Here is a 19,931-nt window from a genome sequence, read left to right as displayed (position 1 = left end):
GTCACAATCTTCCCCTTGGACCTCACATGTCACTTTTTAATTCTGTATCTCTCTAATATATACATCATGTATGACGGTGCAGTAAAATTATAGATCAATGTCTCATTCCCCAAGCTACTAACTCCATAGGGCCCTTTAACAGGGCACTTTATTAGGTACACATAAAATTTAGAAAAGACATAGTTATTTTTCTCAAATGAGAAAGTTAGTTATAAATGTTAGTTATAAACTAAGTTATAAATGTTCACCAAACTGAATTCAATTTAAGTAAAAAAATATTTTATTTATTTATTTAGGGATATGATATCAGGATGGGGAATTTTCCCTATTCTGATTCATTTGTAGTTTATAGCCTTAGAGAACTGCCTGAGGAACTAAGGGATTAAATTTTTTGCCTATAATCCTATAGCCAGTGTATATAAGAAGTAGAACTTGAACTCAGGTCATCTAATTTCAAACATAGCCCTCTATCAACTACATCATTGTACCTCTCTGCAAAAATAAAACTGTATTCCAAACAGAAGATTATTTCAACTAAATTGGTTTCAGTCACTATTCATTTCCACCCCTCTGCTCCCTCAACATGTTTGTCCAAAAAGATCAGTTGCCAAATCCATAAAGGGATCCAAGAAACACTGGCCCAAATCCAATAGCTCTGCTATATAGTTATATCTTCATGTGAATTCTCCTTCTCTCTATAAATGAAGGAAATTATTACTGATTCTTATTCTAAAAAACTCAAACCAGATTCGAGCTAGCTATCATCAAAGCCAGTCTTAAACTTGACAAATGTTTATACTCTTTTATTCCATGGGACCTGTTCTTTGCTTCAAAGAAAACAAAAATAATACACTTGAGTTTCCCATTAACATAAAAGGCAACAATAATCAAGAACGCCCTTCCACTGCAGAAAGCATTTTTGTTCTGAATAACAGTGTTCAAGGGATACTTTAAAGAGAATACTTCTCTGAGAAAGGAGATCAAATGCCAAGAAAAACATATATAACCATCATAACCAAAGATGATAGCTAATCTTTCTCACTCAGAAGTACCCTCTCTAATAAAGAACATTTGTACTTCTACCTCCTTAGGAGTATCTTCATTCCATCAGTATATGAGCTCTACTCTTAAAGGTAATAAATAACTCACTAAAACCAGATTGTATTTGTATTCTATTAAGTTGAATTTCTGCTAGCTCAGCCTTTCAGATATCTGTTGTCATTCAGTTACTAGTCATTCTTTTATCTATGAAATAAAGTGAACTTTTGTGATAAACAGCCAGAATTTTAAAATTCCAAGATAGTCAAAAGACAACCTGTGGGATAAATCCACAAAACAAAATGAAGTTGAACAGAGAATTTAATCGGGTGACCTTTTCATTGTGCAAAGGCCCTCTATTCTACTATCAAGATGAAGAGATACTCAGCCAGAAATAAAATTAGCAGCTAGCCTTAATTTTCTTATTTAAAAACTTATTGAAAGAAGGCCTTTTAGGACAAGCATCAAGCATTTTCTATTAATGCAAGTCTACAGGAAAACAATGTTCCCTTTTTTTGCCTTTTAAAATACAAAACACTATGAAAACACACTTAACTAAAGAATCTCTTATATAATATAACTATGGGGGAAATGGGATAACTAGATAGTGCAGTAGATAGTGTGTCAGGTCTGGGGTCAGAAAGACTTAGGTTTGAATTCAAATCCAACCTTGGATACTTAACTAGTTGGCCCTGAAATGTCACTTAATTCTGGTTTTTTCCTCATCTGAAAAATGAGCTGGAGAAAAAAGTGGCAAACCACTCCAGTATCTTTGCCAAGAAAACCCCAAAAGGCATGACAAAAAATAGAGGCATAACCGAAAAAATGACTAAACAAAAATGTGGGAAATAGTTTTTCATAGGTTGCAGAGTCAGAAATAGTTGGAGTACAAATGAAAAAGACTACGATTCAGAGGCATTGTCTTTTAAAGTTTATCAGAAAACTCAAGAACCAGTTAAAAGGCATTTCCCATATTTTTCATTACTTTGATAGATCTATCATCTCACCAATATAGATCCTAATCCATTCCTACTCTCATTTGGTGCATCTTTTGATCGTATCCTCCTAAACAGCTAACCTAACATGTTCTCAGCCTTTCTAGACATTTCATAGATACCAATATATGCTACATTGCAGGATTTGCATATAGTTTGTTTGCTGAATTGAATTAAGTAATATATATATATATATATATATATATACACGTATGCATACATTTATGCATATATATGTCTGTATATATACATACATTCATATATATATGAAGGTATATACATATATGTACATAGGTAGACACAATGATAGAGACAGATTTATATATGTACTAATATTCTGATATTTATATATGTATCTACATATGTTTGTATATAAAGTATACATAATTCTACATCTATATCTAGGGCAGCTAGATAGTACAGTGATAAGAGTTATATGCCCAGAATCAAGAAAACATATCTTCTTAAATTAAAATTTGACTTCAGATACTTCCTAGCTGTGACCTTAGAGAAGTCATTTAAACCTGTTTACCTTAGTTTCTTCATCTGTAAAATGAGTTGGAGAAGGAAATGGCAAACTATCCCAAAATCTTTGCCAAGGAGATCAGGTTATAGAGAGTTGTGTATAATTGAACAATAATAAATATCTATATCCATTCAATTCTAAGTTTCCTTGATAATAGGACCAGTTTTATCCTTTACTTTGCAACCCCAACATTTAGTATCTTTGGAGAAGGAAATGGCAAAAATCCCAAATGGGGTCACAAAGTCCGGCATGACTAAAACTGACTGAACAACTGGCACAAAATAGGTTCCTTTATAAGTGTTTGTTGACTGTCTATATCTATATGGAGATAAGAATAAGAGATGGGGGAGACATGTTTGACTTAGAGATATATAAAATCAGTGGTACTCACCTTAACTCAGAGAGAGGAGAAATATCTTAAGAGAAAGCTTAATACATCCACACTAATTAAACTTACTTACTTCAAAATATGGGGAAGGGATAGAATTGTTACAATATCAATTAAATAGACATATTTAGAATTCCAATGAGAAAAGTTACCATTCTCCAATGATGTAAAATATTTCTGAGGGCCAGCAGACTAAATGAACTTCCACAAACAAGTAATCACTTTAAAAAAAATACAGAATAGAAGTAATAATGATAGATTGTTTAAGAACATCACTGTTAACATTTGGCAGATCTGTACTCTTCATGTAAAGTAATCCAAAAAGATTGAAATGAGATGGAAGTTTGAATTCCAGCAAAATAATTTTTGTGGAATTTTGTTATTTTTTTTTTTAAAAGAAAGCTACAGGTCATATGTATGTATTAACATGGCATTTTCCTTGAATGGCTAGCTAAGCATCACATATTTTAGAACTAAGAAAAGACTTCATAAAATAGTTAAACATTACATATGGTAGGCTATTCATATAGTAAACTAGTTAATAGGATTGGCATAAGTGCATAAGTCTAGAACTAGAAGGGGCTACAAAAGCAATCTAGAACAAGATGCTAATTTTACAGATGAGAAAACTGAGGTCTTCTTGTGGCTTCCCTGATATTATATATAGGTAGACAGTATATGTATCTAATGAAATATTAAATGTATTATTAATAATATGCTGGTTATATTATTAATAACATTTACATAGTCAGGTAAGTGGTAGGAGCATGTAGAGCTTGTGGTCAGGAAGTCCAGACACTAAAAATCTGTGTGACCCTAAGTCACTTAACCTCTCCTAAGTTAGATCAGTTTTCACTTCTCTAAGAAAATAAGGTTATACAAGCATCTGCCTCAGATTATTAAAAGATGAAATGTGCAAAGCTCCTAGCAATCTTAGTCATTATTTTAGTTAGCTGCAGTTTTGAGTCATTGATTAAATTCTACTTATTGTTTTTCTTTTGAATAGAATGGCTCAGTTATTGATGCTTTCCCTGCTTCTCCTATCATACCACAGCTCTGCTAATTTATAAAACATTGAACAATCTTCACATTCACACCAACCCCTCCAGCTCATCTAGTTTAGAGACTTTTAAGGAATCTGGCCAAGGAAAACTTTTCTCTGTATCCTATTACAGTGTCTGAGTTCAAGGGATAAGAAAGTTATTTCTTAAATTTTCCTCAGTTGCTGTGGTTTTGTCAAACAATTGACAAGACTCATTGGTTTCAACACATACTTGATAAATCTTTTAGCTTTATACTGAATGGTTATGCTTATAATGATGTAGAGAATTCACACTGAGATTTCATAACCTGAATCAAAAGCAGCTTAACTCATGAGAACTGTCTCCAGGACAATATGAAACAGACAGAATCAGGCAGCAAAAAGATGCTATATCAAGCAGTTAAAATTTGCAGGCAAGGTAAACTGCATGATAGCCACTAGGTGGTGATGTCTATCCATCATTAAAATTAAGCTGCCACCCAGTCTCTTGATCACTTTGTTAGTCATAAAGAACTTAGGACAAACAGAGAATGAAAAGACATGGATCAGTGCCTATGGCTAAAGATGAACAAAAGATTTTTACATTACCTAAAGCACGTAACCAAAAATTGGTAGAGTGTGAGGAAAAATTGGGAGTGAATTTCTAGTTTTACTATTTAAACCCTCCAAGCTTGACAGATGTACAAAATAATTTAGTAGAATTTTTGATCACATGACATTTAGTCCATGCAATCATGGTGTAATTCTTCTCTATTTCTGATTAAAAATGTTAGTGGATTTTCTCAACAACTTACTTTCTTATTTTCTGTCCTGTTAAAAAAAATCAAACATTTTTTTCTTTTCAATTAAAATAGCCTTGAACGTAAAACTATATTCTTAAGTCTAACATGAGGCTAGTTTATTTTATATAAATCTCAATTAGTTTAGCCAAGAAATTATTCAAAATGATATATGTCTTCAAAATATTTAACATGTATTGGTCTACCTGCCATCTGGGGGAGGGGATGGGGGGAAGGAGGGGAAAAGTTGGGACAGAAGGTTTTGCAAGGGTCAATGCTGAAAAATTACCCATGCATCTATCTTGTAAATAAAAAGTTATAATAAAAAATGATATATAAGTAAAAAATAGAAATCTTCAATTTCAAAATCACGACTTTGAGTGCTATCATTTACTACTAATTTGGCCATTTTATATAATAGGTGCTTGAGTCTAAATCCAAACACAAAGAACCTGAAAGTAATAAGATAGCCTCTACAATGGAAAAGTAAAGTAAGTAGATTTTTTTTTCTTTTTTCTAAGAACACTTTCTAGCTTGAAACATCCTATGATAACATTGTACTTCTACCATTAAATAAGGTAGTTTGAATTATCACTCTGGACTACCTACAGCATGCTTGAATGTACTGCAAGTCAAATGGTTATCTTCAAGGGGGTTATAATGACTACTTATTGCTGAAATAAAAATATTTAGTGAGTTTGAAATCCCTTTCTCCCAAGAGGGCCATAACCATTGCACAATAAGCATGTTGTTTGCAGTCTGCCTATGGCACTTTTTCCATTTGTTTTATTTAACTTGCGTAGACAACTGGCCTTCCCATGAGGCAGCTGTAGTCTCTTCTGATCCATGTATTCATTGAAAAAGATTGTTTTTTTTTTTTTCCTTTAAGGAAGGTTATAGTTTTGTTATAGTTTTTTCTGTCATCTTTTAGTTGAACACTGATTCACTAACAACCAAAGAGAAAGAGAGCACTTTATTTGAAAGGAGAAAGAAACTTTTGTTTGGAGGTCACCACCTAACACTAACAACCAAAGTCCAGTATTACAAACATGAAGCATAACAGCTCCAAGCTGAAAGGAAGAAAAACTATCTTGGGGTCTCCTGACGGTTGTTAAAATGGCAATTTGCCATTATTTTCCTAGCTGGCAGCCCCCTGTGCAGGACAGACAATCTGGCCACAGACACCAGCCAGCTCTTTAGTACAACACTAATCTTGTGTAATAGACTGAGCTCACTGCCATACAAAGCACTAATTATCAGCAGCATTTTCCAAAGGATATGAATAACTCCCACAATGAGATGAAGGCCTCAGGCACAGCCCAAAGTAGCTCTATGCACTTAATCTATACATGAAGGGTTCCAGCAGACCCCTTTACTGCTGTGCTTGTTTGCACAAGTCAGAATGGTGAAATGCTAGAGAGCCAAATACAATGAAAACCTGCCAAAAGCAACACCACATTTTCTGGCCTTTCCCATGGTTATGTTTTACACCAAACTAATTGCAGTATTTCAATCCTATGACAATTTAAAGTCCATAGATCAGTTTCAGAAAGTCACTGTGGTACCCATAGCTGATTTAAGATGATTTTTGAAGAGTGTCTTAATTAGAAAATGCCCCGTAGATTGGTTCTTACTAGCTGCCCTACTTACCACGGGCCAACCTATAATAAAAGGTTCTTTCAGATAAATGCCATTATGAAGTTGTACTTAAAACATTTTGGGATATAAGATCATTTATCTTGTCTTTTTCCCCCTTTTTCTTCCTTCCTTTCTTCCTTTCTTTTTTCTTTCGTTCTTTCTTTTCTTTTCTTTTTTGCAATTTTTTTAGATAACCCTGCAAAATTTTTAATCTATGGGGAGGAAGGAAGGGGAGGGATAGAAAGAAAGGGAAGGAAAAAGAGTTAAAAAGAAAGAGAGGGAAGAAAAGAGAGAGAGGGGATGGAAGGAGAAAAGAAGAAGGAAGAGGAGGAGCAAGAGAAAGAAAAACAGGGAGAAAAGGAGGGAAAGAAAAAAGGGACATATATACATGCTCGATCTATACATATGAGAGATTTAGATAACTTCTGTAATACCTATATAAGCATGTTTGTATGCATGTAGGTATATACACATATAGGCATGTTTGCATGTATGTATATAGGTTGGTATCTATGCATGCACTCATCCTTCACACCTCAGACAATATGGCTGACATCAATGTCTGACTCTGGTGCTTCTGATGACATTAGACTAGGGTACCTTTCTGAGCTTCAATTTCCTTGGGAATCAGACTAGGTTACATATACAATCTCCTACAACTAAAGGATACTTTTCATTTCATGGGACTTGACTGAAAAAGAATTAACAAGAATTTTATTATCAAATTCTTGTTCAATGCCTATTCTCCCTTAGTATTACTATTAGCTCATACTGTCTTATGACTGAATATTTGCAGTAAAATCAATTTACAGACACTAGGACAGAACTTGTGGATTGTAACCACATGGTACAGCATATAACAGAGTTTGCCCCATCTGACTGTTAATATACTGAAGATATTTGGGAATTTCTAGATAAAGTGTAGTAGGGCAAGTGCCAAACTGAACATGATCAATTTTTTTTTGGCCAGATAATATGAAATTACATCATTCTTTCAAAACAACAGAAGCTGATGGGTGTAGTGACTAAGCCTATAATACGTGCTACTGAGAAGACCAAGGCTAGCTCATTTCTAGAGTTTTATGGAATTGTTGGTTAAATTTTGGAGAGTAGTTTGGAACTATGCTCAAAAAGTTATCAAACTGTGCATACCCTTTGATCCAGCAGTGTTACTACTGGGATTATATCCCAAAGAGATTATAAGGAAGGGAAAGGGACCTGTATGTGCACGAATGTTTGTGGCAGCCCTTTTTGTAGTGGCTAAAAACTGGAAACTGAATGGATGTCCATCAGTTGGAATGGCTGAATAAATTGTGGTATATGAATATTATGGAATATTACTGTTCTGTAAGAAATGACCAACAGGATGATTTCAGAAAGGCCTGGAGAGACTTACATGAACTGATGCTGAGTGAAATGAGCAGGACCAGGAGATCATTATATACTTCAACAACAATACTATATGATGACCAGTTCTGATGGACCAGGCCATCCTCAGCAACGAGATCAACCAAATCATTTCCAATGGAGCAGTAATGAACTGAACCAGCTATGCCCAGAAAAAGAACTCTGGGAGATGACTAAAAACCATTACATTGAATTCCCAATCCCTATATTTATGCACACCTGCATTTTTGATTTCCTTCACAAGCTAATTGTACAATATTTCAGAGTCTGATTCTTTTTGTACAGCAAAATAACGTTTTGGTCATGTAAAAAAAAAAAAGGAATTGTTGGTTAAACTGAGTGTTCACACTCATTTTAACACTAATATGATAAGCCTTCCAGAGTAAGAGATCATCAGGTCTCTTAAGGTGGATTAATCTGATCCAGATGGAAAATAGAATAGATCAGAGCTTCTAGACTAGGAAAGGCCATATATCTCAATCCTGCACTGTTATCATAGGTGAGATTGAGTCTGTTAGAAATAATAATAATAACAACAATAGTAGTCTACCTAAAAAGAACTATAAATCCAGGAACTTGAATCAAGTTTAAAATATTACACAACCTAATATCAAAAACTGAAATGAATACTGTTTCCATTGGTCTTATTAGAATATTTTAAAGTGATTTTTTAAAAACAAGAGATTGTGGAGGGAAGGGGTGAGACCTGGAAGGTGAAATGAGAACCTTTGTATTTATAGAAAGGGAACGATTATACATTCTTAAATGATGAATAAAGGCTTAGAGTCAGGGTGTTTCATTATCTCTCTTTCTACTATCTTCATCCTGTAATAGATTATTTTTTCACTGCCTCTAATAAGGCTGTTTTTCTCACTAAACTTCTTTTGGCAAACAAATCAGTTTATCTCAGGAACAGTAAAGGGAGTCTCTGGGTGACAACAGATAGTCTAGCTATCCCATTTCCCCATGTGCCTACCAAACCTTGAGCAAAGAAAGCTTTTCTCCAACTTTGATTTGCGCAAACTTGTCAATGCTGAATAATTTTTACTGAAGAAGAAAACTCCTGTCATCTTTTAAGAATGTTACTTTAAGTATAGGGCTGTATTACTTAGTCATTCCTTATCTATATGATTGCTATGAAGTAACAAAAACAGAATTCCACTAACACTACAAAGGAAGATGTTCATTGATGCTGATTTCTAGCACTGAGTTTACTTCTAACAGCAAGAATAAAAAATGTAGTAGTAGAGTAGTAATAGTGGAAGGATAATAGAGTAGTAGTAGAGGAGGAGTAATAACACATTTTTATACAAAGCTTTAAGTTCTGACAAGTTTTTTACTAAGAAAAAATTTGAGCGGCTAATAATACAAATGACAATGTTTGTGTTTTTACTAATGAGAATAATGTAGTTTAGAGAAGTAAAGATTTATATTGTCATAGTCACATAACTAGTCAATACCAATGCTGGCATTGCCTTTCTAGTACTGACTTCATAATTTGACATATTTCTAAAAGATGAGATTTTTATTTGTTTCTTTGGTTTTATGATTATAAAAAATAGGAGTATCACATGCTCCACCAGAAAAAAGTATAGTCTTATTTATCTATTATCAAGTTTCTTAATAACCACTAAAGTTATAGTGGATTGTGACTGAGATTTTGGAGGACTGACTTATAGAACATGACAAGGTCCCCTGGTCCTTGAAGGTCTATGTTTATCATGATATTATATAGAATAGACTTTCCTTATAACAAAGAAAACTAATTAAGGAAAACCAGCAAACAGTTTGAGAATCCATTTGATTTAAATTGTTAGCATGATTCTGCCATCAAACTCACCCACAATGGCTTTGAAATGACCCTGTTGATACCTTTCCTGCCTTGTTAACTCTGACATTGGAAGAACCATGGGAACAAATGCATGATACTTTGAGAGTGTCAAGTAGACAGCAGCCCACAGCTCTATCTTAACTAGTGTTCAAAAAGAAAACTATCTATTGTTGAACAATCTTGAAAAAAAAAAAAAAGGACTGGAAATATTTAGAAATGAGTATTTTCCCTATTTCATCCTGGGATACAAATGGAAAAAAAAGTCTGATTGTGTACAGAATATGTGCCTGTTCTTAATAAAGTTGATAAAGTGGGGGGGGGGCCAGGAGGAGGAGGGAGAAAAGAGGAAGTCTTTCTTCAGCATAACTGAGTAGGTAAGTTTAATGTTTGCTACAATCCCTGGAAAAAATTGCAACCAAGTAACCCAAACAGAGACAACTAAGGTTTAACATTTTCTATTTTCTATTTTTTCCTATTGGAAATAAAAGTACAATTGAGGATAGACTCATGATAATGTGGTCCACATGGTTTCTAACAGTCGTGCCCCTGGGGACAGCTATTGATAAAACTATGACATCATTTCTGTGATGACTATGTTTTTTCTGGTGGAGGAGTGAGAGTGTTAAAAGCTTCAGAGGTAAATATTTATGCTGAGTATATTTTCATTATTTCCAATAACTTTGAAAATAAACCTTTTTTTTACATTTAAGGCTGATTTGTATATACCTTTAGAACATTTGAAATCTTAATATTTTCTCTATAATAAAAAAAAACATAACAAAAAAGTCTTATTGTGAGGAACAAAAGATGTCCGGAAGAATATTGGCTTTTGTAATTGGAAAAAATATCAGTGAGCTACATAATTCTATGAAATTTGAATAACCAAAAATACATTTAGATATCAAAGATATTCTATAAACATTCCAAACTCCCAGAAAAATTCTTCTTTCTTAGAATGCCAGTGGTAAAAGTCAATGCAAAATATACATGTGTTCTTAAAAGTACTAGGATTTATGTTAACTTTGCATAAGTATCAAACGAGAATGATACAAGATATCCTTGTCTCAACTCACCATCACATAGGTAACACATCTACAAAAAGTACTTAGTTCTATGCTACTAAACATTACAACAGAATATATGGGTGAAATAAAAGAAGATTAATATAAGATACTAAGAATCTACTATTTTTTTATTGCAAAGCTTTTGTATCTCTTTTATGCTATTGTTTTAATCTGAGTGATACTAATGTTTTACAGATAAGCAAGGCAAGAAGAATATAAGGATTAGAAGGAAAGTTTGAAAGGTAAGGTTGAAAAAGATTCAATAGTTGACTGAGTTGTTTTGTTATTTGAGTTTACTAGCATAATGGTTAAAATAATCATATATATAGTGAACACTGCCAAAATTGCCTTCATGTTTATCAAATAAAATAGTATGGTGATGATGGAAAATATTTCCATTTCTGCTTATGTCAAGATAGAGAAGTAGATTTTTTTTAATTGCATTAAGCACTAAACACAGAGACAAGGTTCAACATTTAGTTCATCCTCTGACATTGAAAATGTCCCCTAAACTCGCTGTATTTCAGATTCTTTAAAGTAGGGATAATAATAATTGGCCTCCCCAGTAGAAAATGATCTCTCTAAGAGATCACCTAGGTTCTCCTCTCTAGGTCAACCATTTAACATAGAAATCCTAGTATTCCTTCTAGAGCTCCCTCAGTTGTCCTTCATCCCAGCCAGTGTCAGGGAGTTATTAACCATCTACCCCTTCATTCCAGCAGCATAAGGAGATGGGATTGATATCAATAAATATTGCTCCAATTCTTGAGAATGCCAACCAAGCCAAGTGATGGACCTCTCCATCACAGCTACCTATGGCTCACCAAAATTTTCCCCTTTTTCCAGGATTCTCATGGCTTCAATATTTTGCCCTATATGACCCCTTTCTCTTCCCCAGTCCTTACAGAATGCCACACCCACAGTGGTGTAGGAGAAATATGTCCTGTTTCTCACAGGTGCATTTCTGCTCTATAGAAGTTACATTCAGGCCCTTAGCTGATATTGGTTTAGTTAACCATTCTATTTCCCTGCTTTTCTACTCTCTTCTCTCTCCTCCTCCATGCTGTCCTTTCAGAACAGGTGTAGTTCATTCTTATGTACAGTTTCTAGCTTGTGTTTTTGCTGGTATAATACTGTATATTTCAAATCTGCTCTGGAACAGTGTATTGTGTTGAAAGGGAAAAAATGAAAAGTTTGCATTTCTCTAGTAAAAAAAATAATAATTAGCTTCTACCCACCTAAAAATAATATTGTAAGAATAAAAGAAATGAAATAAGTGAAAATTCTTTGAGCTGTTATGAGATCCATATCCAAAACAGGAAGCAACATGGGAGCAGTGATACTACATTTGTGATAAGCTAGATAAGGCTGGCATATTCTAGAGAGCTGTTGTTGTTCAGTTGTATGTCACATTCAACTCTTCTTGGCTAGGATACTGGTTTGCTATTTCCTTCTCCTGCTAATTTTACAAATGAGGAATTGAGATATATAGTATTCACTGACTTGCCCAAAGTCCCACAGTTAGTAAGTGTCAGATGTCAGATTTGAATTCATGAAGATGAGACTTCCTAATTTCAAATACAATGCTCTATCTACTTTGCATCTAGGTGGGCAGAGCACAGAGTTAGTTACTTCAAAATTAGATTTATTCAGCTTCCACATATGAGATTACATCAGGCAAAATGTTGGGCATGCTCAAAAGATGGAGTTCCCATTAGGCAATCCCTCCCATTCCTTAATCTTAGTATTATTAGGAAACAGTTCTTATTTTTAAAAAGTCATAAAATATTGTATCATCATATCAAATAGGTGAGACCTTGTTTTTAAGCAATTTTAAAGAAAGAGATAGTAACTAACTTTTTAGGATCATTTTAGTTGTCCTCCTTAGGAGGATGTAAAGTGCTAGGAAATAACTAGATCTAGGATTTTATAAATCCTTATCTCTTATTTCTCAAATTCTTTAATCTACTTAGGCTTTGTATTTTAAATAATGATGTATTTTAAATGTAACATTTTGGTTGGAAATACCAGCTAAATGGTATAGAAGCTACAACGTTATCCTGGAGTTGAGAAAACTAAGTTCAGATATGTCCTCAGACTTCCTAGCTGTATGATCTTACCAATTTACTTAAGCTCTATCTGCCTCAAATATCCCATTAATAGTACTTAGTGTCCATGTTAGTTAGTAAGATAAAAATGAGATCATGCTTATTAAGCACTTTTCATATCTTAACATGCTGTATAAATCTTAGTTATAACAAAATAATGTCTTTAATCAATTATGCCAATGTATATTTTGTTGGGGGGGGCAGTAAATAATGCCTACTATGTGCCAGGCACTATATTAAGTTAAGCTCTTTTTACAAATGTTATCTCATTAAATAGGACTTTCATTATGTCTGTTACAAAATAAATGATTGACATTTTAAGAATTCAGTGACTTTAGAAGAACCAATTTCTTCTGTAGATAAGGATCACAAAAGAGTTCAAAGGGAAGAATTTTAACTACAAAATGAAACAAGAAGCAATAGTTAGAGAGAGAGAAGAGAGAGTAAAAACCACCTGATACAACAAAAGCTAGATAAGTCAAGTGTGGTCAAGTTAGTCAATAAGAATTCATATTTAACTTGCCTAATTCAGCTTGGTGGAATTCTTTGGAGACATTATTACTGAGATAACAAGTTAAAGCAATTCATTGTAAACATTGTAGAAGTTATTTGTTCGCATTTACCATAAAGCATTAGTTGCCCTGTTGGAGATTAATAGCCAAGTTAAAGAATAACAGGTTAAAAGAAAAAGTGACAGAAATGAAAATTCTTTAAGAAAGAATAATCCAAGGTTGAATTTTCTCATTTTAATATTAATTACAAAGAGAAACCTGGAACTAATTTTATTCTTGAGTGCCCTTTTGAGAAATGCCTGATGTGATCCCCATCCTTTCAAAGAAAATGAATGGAAAATTCCTTAAAAGTATAATAATAAAAGGTGTATAATCTCTAAGTAATTTAAATAAGATTGTCAATGATTAGACTTTAGAATTTGTCAGTGATAATTTAACTAGAGGACCAAAAATAAGGAGTCAGTCAAAAAGAGAAGACTATGAACTGTTTAGATAACTTGGCCAGCTGCTAGCAGATACTTTAATACATACAAATATAATTTAATTAATATGGAAATGAAGCACAGTTATTTATAGCAAAAAAGATATAATTATGCAGTCATATCAGAAATGTAATTTGAAGATTTCTTTCGAAGAATTTACTGAAATTATGGATCCATAGCATAGCTGCTCATAGAGATAAACAAAGTTACAGCAAGAGGAAATATGTCATAGTTAATAGAAAAGAAATTCATTATACTTGCCTCAGAAAAACAGAGCTACTTTACCTCTCAAAGAGGATATCAGAGTAATTCTACTACATTAATAAATGGGAGAGGAGAATCCAAAACATACTGGGTATTGCTGCAAAGAATACAGTGAAGTTAACTCATTCTAGTAGAAAGCATATACTACTTTTCCCAGTAAAAGACCAACTACCTAGTAAAAATACTATTCAATCCTAAAAAAGAGAGACAGAGGGAAGAAGGAGGAGGAGGAGGAAGAAAAAAAGGAGAAGGAACAGAAGGAGGAGGAAGAAAAAGAGGAGAAGAAAGAAAAAGACAAAAAAAGAAAGAGAGAAAGATAAAGAAAGAAAGAGAGAAGGAAAGAAAAAGAGAAGGAGGGAGGAAAGAAGAAAGGAAGGAAGGATTTTTGGAAGGATTTTTCTTGTGCAGCAAAATAACTGTATGGATATGTATACATATATTGTATTTAATATATACTTTAATATATTTAACATGTATTGCTCTACCTGCCATCTAGGGAGGGGGTGGGGGGAAAGAGAGGGAAAGTTGGAACAGAAGTTTTTGCAAGGGTCAATGCTGCAAAATTACCCATGCATATATCTTGTAAATAAAAAGCTATAATAAAAGAGGAAGGAAAAAAAGAAAGGAAGGAAGGAAAAGGAAGGAATAAAGAAAAAAGAAAAAAGAAATGCAAAAACAGACACACATATGGAATAAGTTACAAGGAATAAGTAGCTGTAGAAACAGCTACAAATGAGTTCAAGAGACACCTAGACTGTCTTTAAAGGAAGGACATGGGGGAGAGAGGATGATAGTGATTTAAAAAACAGGAAAGTAGGACTGAGATCAGGCAAAAAAAAAGTTTGTTGTTGTTGTTGTTGTTGTTGTTGTTGTTGTTGTTTTTTTTGGGGGGGGAGTCTGTTAAGCATATGAATTTTCCTAGCTCTAAAATGTTTAAAGTTAAGGGACACTTCTTAATACAATTTTATTTTTCACAAATGAAGAATTAAGAGGAAAGTAAGTGTCTGTCCATTTTAAGTTTTCTGAATAAAATTGTAGAGTTTATTTGAGGAACTTTGTTTCTGTATGTATTCAAGTGAACTCTTTTCTGTGAACTCTTTTCAAATGAACTCTTTCTGTATGTATTCAAGTGAACATATTTTTAATTTAACATGAAGAGAATTCCCAACTATCCATGAAATTGCAAATTGTGCTTTGAGCCAGTCATCTTGAGTAGAAAGTGCATATGTATGTATATATATATATATATATATATATATATATGTATATATGTATGTATATATATATAAAAGTGGCAGTATATATATACATATATATACGCTATTTGTTATATATGTGTACATGCATGTGAACATATTGCTGAATATAAATGAGTGCATGTGTGAATGTATACAGGTGTATATATTCATAAATGTAAGTAGAGAAAGAAATTACTTTTCTATTCCTCATAATAATGAAGTACTTCTGATGCCCTACTTGCAAATCACACTGAACTGATTAAAGCCCTGGAACATTTCAAAGCTTCCTAAATAAGATGTATAAAGACTCCACAGAGTTAAACCTAATTACACCCACAGAAAAAACAAGTAGATGAAGAATATCTATTTCCAGATTATAAAATGCAGTTGGATGGATAATTTCTAGATTTTATATTTAATATAATTTATGAGTATATAAATATATGTATGGGTATGTGTGAATTATATATACAAACATATATATATATATATATATACATGCAAACACATCCATGTATCCATATGTGATATGCATGGGTATATCTGTGTATGTGTGTGTGTTTATTTTAGAAAAAGATCATGGTTCACAGCTTTCTTAGAAAAATTACAGGTAAAAGTGACAGTAAGTTATGGGAAGATATATGATGAGAGAAAGCAAGCTGTAATAAATAATCACTTGCCTATGAGAAAGAACAAGGATGATATAAAGTACATGTATAACTGGAAAATGAGGTGGGACAATAAACTATGATATGATTAAGAGAACTAGAGGAAAATCTTCCTTGCACTAGGTAGATTTTTTATTTAAGATAAGTTATGTGTGGCAGAGTGGATAGAACTGTACACTTAGAATGAAGAAGACTTAAATTCAAATCCTGCCTCTTGACCTTGGGCAAGTCAGTTAATCTCTGTCTGCCTCAGTTTCCTCATCCCATAAAAATGGGAATGATTATAATAATAACAACACTTCTCAGTTGTATCAAATGTGATAAATATTTGTAAGGCATTTGTAAACCTTAAAGCAGCATTTAAATGCATATTATTATTATTGAAAAAAAATGAGTTGACCAAAATGAGAGGCCAGGACTGCGAAGTGATCTATACCACTATAAACATGTTCTTGAGATTATAAGTTCATGAAATAGAAATCCTGCCTGCATAAAACTATCCAAAATATACATTGGAAAGTACACAATTACTTAACATATAGCTTTTCCCCTCCCATTCATCTATTTCTCATGAATCTCAATAACCCCCCTACCTGACAGCAAAAATTTTTGTTCACCCATCCTTTTGTCAAAATATATTTCTATTGTTTTACCCTCTCTGATTTCCATCTCAGCTCCTACAGAACCAAACTTAAGAAAATTTAGGCGAGTGGAAATATTACTTTGGCTTATTAACTTAAGCAAAGGATGAGTATGCATAGAATGACTGGGGACTGTCATAGAATTATAAGGCTGCTATAAGGATTGCTAGACAGTGATTTTCTTTATATCTACAATTCTCTTCCTCATCAACCATAACAACAAATCTAGAAAAATTACCTCTTCTTTACTTAGACCAAGTCCAATTCTCCTTCCAACACAGTCATAGGCTACCAGCTGTAATCATTGCTATTTACAAATGAGGCAGCAAGATGGTACAAGTGGATAAAATATTTGACCTAAAGTCAGGAAGGTTCAAATCCAGCCTAAATAGCTATATGAACCTGTGTTTACCTCAATTTCCTCAATTATAAAATGAGGATAACAAAAGTCCCTGTCTCCCAGGTTATTATAAAGATCAAATGAATTAATATTTTAAAAACATTTAGCACAATACCAGATGCAAAGAGTGGTAAGCATTTTAAATGCTTTTTTCTCTCTTCCTTCATCCTATTCGTCAGAATGCCTAAAGTTCAGATTCTTAGATGCATTCCCCTCTGCAAGCAAACATTATCTCTATCCCAAAATGAGCAATTCAATAAATTATTATTCAACATTTGAAAAATGTCTACCATCAATATGATTAACCTAATACATACTGTGTAACAAGACTCTATTTTCTGTGAAGAAATAAAAAGTATAGTCTCCACATTTAACCAGAATAAATATAAAAATATATTGATTATAATTAACAAAGCATACAAATTAACTATACATATGCCTGACCAGAGAGGACGATATATGTGTATATATCGTCCAATGGAATTGCTGAAGTCAAGTATCATTCAGTGATAAGAATAATAGTCTTGGAGTCAGAAAAATTTAGGTAAGTCCTTTAAAGTCTCTGAGGATCAGTAAAATATGCTGATTTTCTCTAATGTCCCTTCTAATTTGAAATCAATTGGAACCTATGATTTAACTCAAACCTTTCATTTTATAAATTTATATTATCTATTTTTCAGGATTTTAAGAATTAAAAGTGATTTGTAAACCATGTTGATTTTCTAAGCATACAGGTTAAAATACCTTTGATAGATGGACAGTACTTTAAAATTTGAAAATGGCCACATTTTCCCAAACTGAGAGAATTGATATGGGTAGAAAAATTATTATTAGATCAATAATTTAAAGACAGGAGTCTTGGAATAGAAAATTTAAATAATCCAAGTAATTAAGAATGATCTTAAAATCAAATTGATATTTAGTCTTTATTTCTTTTATCTAAAACACAAATTTTCTTTGCATCATTCGTACTATCTTATCAAATCATAAAGTTCTAAAAGCATTAAATCATCATTAAGTTTGCCCCTGATTTATTTAAAGAAACTTAATTTAGTTAGAAGATGATATAGCTTATATTTGTGGCCAGGGCATGCTAAGAGAAAGTTATTCTTTTTTTTAAGAAACATAGCTTAGATGGTAAACAAGAAAAATAAATTTAAAAGTAGTATTACCCAGCCAATTTATCTTGATTGATGGATATTCATATAATCATAAATTGCCCTTTTAAAAAAAAAGGGAGACAAAACTGAACCATATCTGAAAGTTGGTGTCTGTTTATAATGTTTCAAAAGTAATGGAGAAAACATTCCTCTTATACACTTTTATGATGCTTCAGAGAAAAAAAAAGTTGAGTCATCAAAGTCAAACCATGCAAGTCATGTAAGTATTTGTGAAAATATACAATTAACTCCTATACTTTTTCTGAGTTTGGGGCTTGTTTTCCATTTTACTGGAAATCTGATTTGATGCATTCTGTTCTTAAACAGAACAGAGTGTGTTAATGATTAGAAAACCAGAATGATAATAGCAGTGATAGTGATACTGCTGCTATTGTGTATGTGTGTGTGTAGGTTGTAGGGAGCCAATTCTAGGGATTCATTCTTAATGTTCTATAATATCTTGGACAAGCCCATGTAATCCTTCTCAAGTATTCTGATTTCTCTCCAGTTTGGTTTCTTCAAATGTAATAGGAGAAACACTTTCAGTACCAATTTCACAGCTCTGGAACTTGATGAGTTATCCAGTAGAATGTAAGCTTCTTGAGGTCAGGGAGTTTCTAGTTTTTGTTTTTGTATGCCTCCCAGAGATTGGTACAGCACCTGGTCCTTAGTAGTTGCTTAATAGATGATTATTTAATTGAAATTAATTATATTAGCCTTTTTATTATTGTCTTACCAGTGTGCTGCCATCGGTCCAACGGAAGTCATGCTCAAACATCTTATCATTGAGGCCTATCCATTGATAATCATGGCCCACACCTGATGGACAGAAAACACCACATATATTTATATTATATATAGTTTTTTTTAACTGACTTTCCTATATATGGAAGAAAATTCATCAAAAGGAAAATTATTTTTGGAACAAATCATATTTCCTCTTCTCTGACTGGAACCATTTTAGGGGCTCATAAAAAGAACCCATAGGCTACCATCCAATAATCCTGATTATCATTTTTTTCCCTCAGAAATAATCCTGGTTATCTTTTTTCCTCAGCCCCTTGTGCTTTAGACTGGTAGGCTAGTTTACAGATTCATTGTAGAACTCTAAAATGTCAGACAGTGACAATTGAAAGAAACTGTTTCAGTAGTTGACTGAAATTAAATAAATATTTTCTCTCAGTAACAATAGAAATTTTCCAATGATATTTTTAGTTAACAAAATAGGCCAAACAAAATAGCAAAAGTTACAGGGACCCAAAACTGTATTTCAGATTCCATGTCAACTTTGTCTGAGGAATTGATACATTTGTTCTCACTTCAAATTAGAAAACACACACCTAGAAGAAACATTTTTCTGCCCATTAAAAAATGTAACTATCAAACTTTTAACAAAGGACTGGTCATCTGGAAAAATAAGATGGATTTTGTGTCAACTCTATACAGCTTGTAAAATATAATTAGCAGACCTCAGGCTAAGACCTGGAAGGAGCCTTATAGGACATCTAGTCCAATTTGTTCATTTTATACACAAAGTACACTAAGGACTAGAAAGACCAATTAATTTATCCAAAGTCATACAGATCAAAAATAGGAGAGCCTGGTTTCAAATCCAGGTTCTATGACTCTAAATCTAAGATTCATTACATCATGCCACAAAGTTTCAAAGTGATGTCAGGTTCTGGGAAGTTGTTAATGAGAATGTGGAATCATGTTGCAACCAAAAATTTCACCTACAATCCACCTAAAA

At 32.9% G+C, this 19,931-nt stretch overlaps 1 protein-coding gene across 4 annotated transcripts in view; it reads right to left on the bottom strand.

Moving 5' to 3' along the window:
• Nucleotides 1-19,931, bottom strand: part of VCAN (versican) — a 134,515-nt gene that overhangs the window by 11,493 nt on the left and 103,091 nt on the right. For all 4 annotated transcript variants that reach the window (XM_031967202.1, XM_031967215.1, XM_023496088.2 and 1 more), the window contains one exon: nt 18,918-19,000. In XM_031967202.1, coding sequence (XP_031823062.1) covers nt 18,918-19,000 — 83 coding nt within the window. The remainder of the gene's footprint in view (nt 1-18,917; nt 19,001-19,931) is intronic.

This window comes from Sarcophilus harrisii, chromosome 1 (genome assembly GCF_902635505.1).
Source record: "Sarcophilus harrisii chromosome 1, mSarHar1.11, whole genome shotgun sequence".
NCBI classification, from domain to species: domain Eukaryota; kingdom Metazoa; phylum Chordata; class Mammalia; order Dasyuromorphia; family Dasyuridae; genus Sarcophilus; species Sarcophilus harrisii.
This window is presented reverse-complemented; position numbering and strand designations above follow the sequence as displayed.